General features: G+C 36.6%; 1 protein-coding gene across 1 annotated transcript; it reads right to left on the bottom strand.

Annotated features, from left to right (window-relative positions):
• Nucleotides 1-237: 237 nt before the first annotated feature.
• Nucleotides 238-2,090, bottom strand: LOC142537634 (uncharacterized). Its single transcript, XM_075643134.1, has 2 exons — nucleotides 1,382-2,090; nucleotides 238-1,049 (listed from the first exon to the last, which is right to left on the bottom strand). Exons 1-2 carry the CDS (start codon nucleotides 2,088-2,090, stop codon nucleotides 238-240), a joined length of 1,521 nt encoding a protein of 506 aa, XP_075499249.1.
• Between the last annotated feature and the right edge of the window lie 271 nt (nucleotides 2,091-2,361).

A 2,361-nucleotide genomic window follows, 5' to 3' on the forward strand; every position in this document is an offset into this window, starting at 1 on the left:
GCAGCTTATCTAACTTGGCTACATCTATCACCTTGCAACAAATATCTTTGAAGAAGAAGCATAATCTTATGATGGCATATCGAACATGTTTTGGTAACGCATCACGTATGAGTATTGGCAGGAAATGTTGCATTAGAACATGACAATCATGAGATTTCAAGCCAATCAATTTCAACTCGGACAAGGACACAAGATTTTTCAGGTTCGATGAGAAACCTTCTGGGACTTTTATATCCATTATCGACTGACAAACTTGTAACTTTTCTTTTTTTTTTTTGTGAATGAGTATGCAGCAGGAGGAAGATATGATCTTTTTTCACCAAATTTAGGTGCCAATTCAGGCCTAACTCCCATTTGAACCATGTCCAACCTAGCTGCCACATTGTCCTTGGTTTTTCCTTTAACATTCATCAAAGTATTAATGAGAGATTCGAAGACATTTTTCTCTAGGTGCATCACATCGAGACAATGCCTAACATGGAGGTGTTTCCAATAAGGAAGATTGAAAAAAATTGATTTCTTCTTCCAACATTTTCTGAAATCTGTTGATCCAAAATCTTTTTCTTCTTTATTATCTTCCAAATTATTGTGTTTTGCATTCTTTCTCTTTTTACCTTTTACACTAATCTTCTTTTCGAAAACACACCTTATGTCAGAAAGTTTGTCAAACAAAGCAACCCTAGATAATGGTGTAGATGATTCTCCATGTTCTTCCATACCTTCGAACTCTTTCATTTGCCTCCGATATGGATGAAACCGTGGTAGTAATCTTCTATGACCAACAAATGACATTTTCTTCCCATTTTCCAAATGCTTTGCACAAGTATCTTCTTTGCATACTGGGCATGCATAATAACCATGTGTAGTACATCCACTAAGGTTACCATAGGCTGGAAAGTCATTGATGGTCCATAATAAGACTGCTTTAAGAGTGAAACATTGTCTTCGATAAGCATAATAGACACCATCAACTCCATCCCACAATCGTTGCAAATCTTCAACTACAACATCAAGATAGACATCTATATCGTTTCTCGGCTGTTTAGGCCCTGAAATGAGTATAGTTAGCACGATGAATTTTCTCTTCATACACATGTTTGGAGGCAGATTATAGGTGACCTGTACCGACTACTAAGATTGCTATAAGGATTAATGCCATAAGCTGCAAGTGCCAGGCGAAGATTTCTTGGTTCACTTTCAAAGTCGGGCCACATATGATCCACCAACTTCCAAGATAGTGAATTAGCTGGATGACGTAACTGACCGGGAACTCCTGTGGTTTCTGCATGCCATGTTAAATTTTTGGAGGTATGTCGAGATTTAAACATGAGCTTAAATCTTGGTATGGGAGGGAAATACCACAACACCTTTGTAGGAATACCTTTCTTCTCAACGTTCTTCTTGGTTAGCTTCCACAGTGACAAGCCACATTTAGGGCAGTTTACGCAGTCTTTATATTGCTTCCTATAAAGAATGCAATCATTGGAACAAGCATGAATCTTTTCATGACTCAACGCCAAACAACTCAATGTCTTTTTTACATCATACATTTTGGTTGGCAGGTTGTGATTATCTGATAGCATATCCCCAAAATCCATTAGTGGATCGGAAAATAGAGCGTCACTCATCCCATGCTTTGCTTTGGTGTTGTATAGTTTGACAATTGCACTCAACTTTGTGTAACGCTTACATCCATTATACAAAGGTTTCTCTGCTTCCTCCAAAAATTCCATAAACGCTTCTGGATTTTCTGTATAGTTATCATATGCTGCCTCACACATATTAGTGGTTTCAAAGTGTCCGTGATAGTTACCAATTGGCTCCTTGTTGGTGCTCCAATTTACTTTTTCACTTTCAGCAGACTCACCGTACCAAATCCAATTCACATAATTTTGACTAAAACCATGGAAATAAATATGCTCTCGAATGGACTTAGCTGGTCTTTTTTTAAGATTTTTACATTTACAACAAGGACAATGAATTAAATTGGGGTCAATGTGGGGATTCTCTAAACAACCTCTGATAAACAGTTCCACACCCTCCTCGTACTGTTTTGACCTTCTATCCGAGTGAATCCAAGATTTACCCATTTCAATACAGCAAAATACCAGAAATATATAACAATAAATTTGATCTAAACCTGAAAATATTACATTTAATAATGTCATTTTCAATTTAATTTCTTGAACGCAAAAAAAAAAAACCGAAAGAAGACTACCTATTGATGAAAATAAAGCAACATTGTTCCTAATTAATTTTGATTTGAATTACTCTCACACGTGCCGAAAATTAGGAACCCAGAGACGAACAACCAAGGAGACAACAAGAAATTAACCAATTATCGTTCAAATCAATACCATA

This window comes from Primulina tabacum, chromosome 2 (genome assembly GCF_025594145.1).
Source record: "Primulina tabacum isolate GXHZ01 chromosome 2, ASM2559414v2, whole genome shotgun sequence".
In the NCBI taxonomy this organism is placed as follows: domain Eukaryota; kingdom Viridiplantae; phylum Streptophyta; class Magnoliopsida; order Lamiales; family Gesneriaceae; genus Primulina; species Primulina tabacum.

What these genes read in the sequence shown, in the direction of transcription:
- LOC142537634 (XM_075643134.1), bottom strand. Translation starts at nt 2,090, where the DNA reads ATGGGTAAATCTTGGATTCACTCGGATAGAAGGTCAAAACAGTACGAG. An exon ending in GAAGAACGTTGAGAAGAAAG is followed by an intron (nt 1,050 to 1,381) that starts GTATTCCTACAA and finishes TACTCATTTCAG; the next exon opens with GGCCTAAACAGCCGAGAAAC.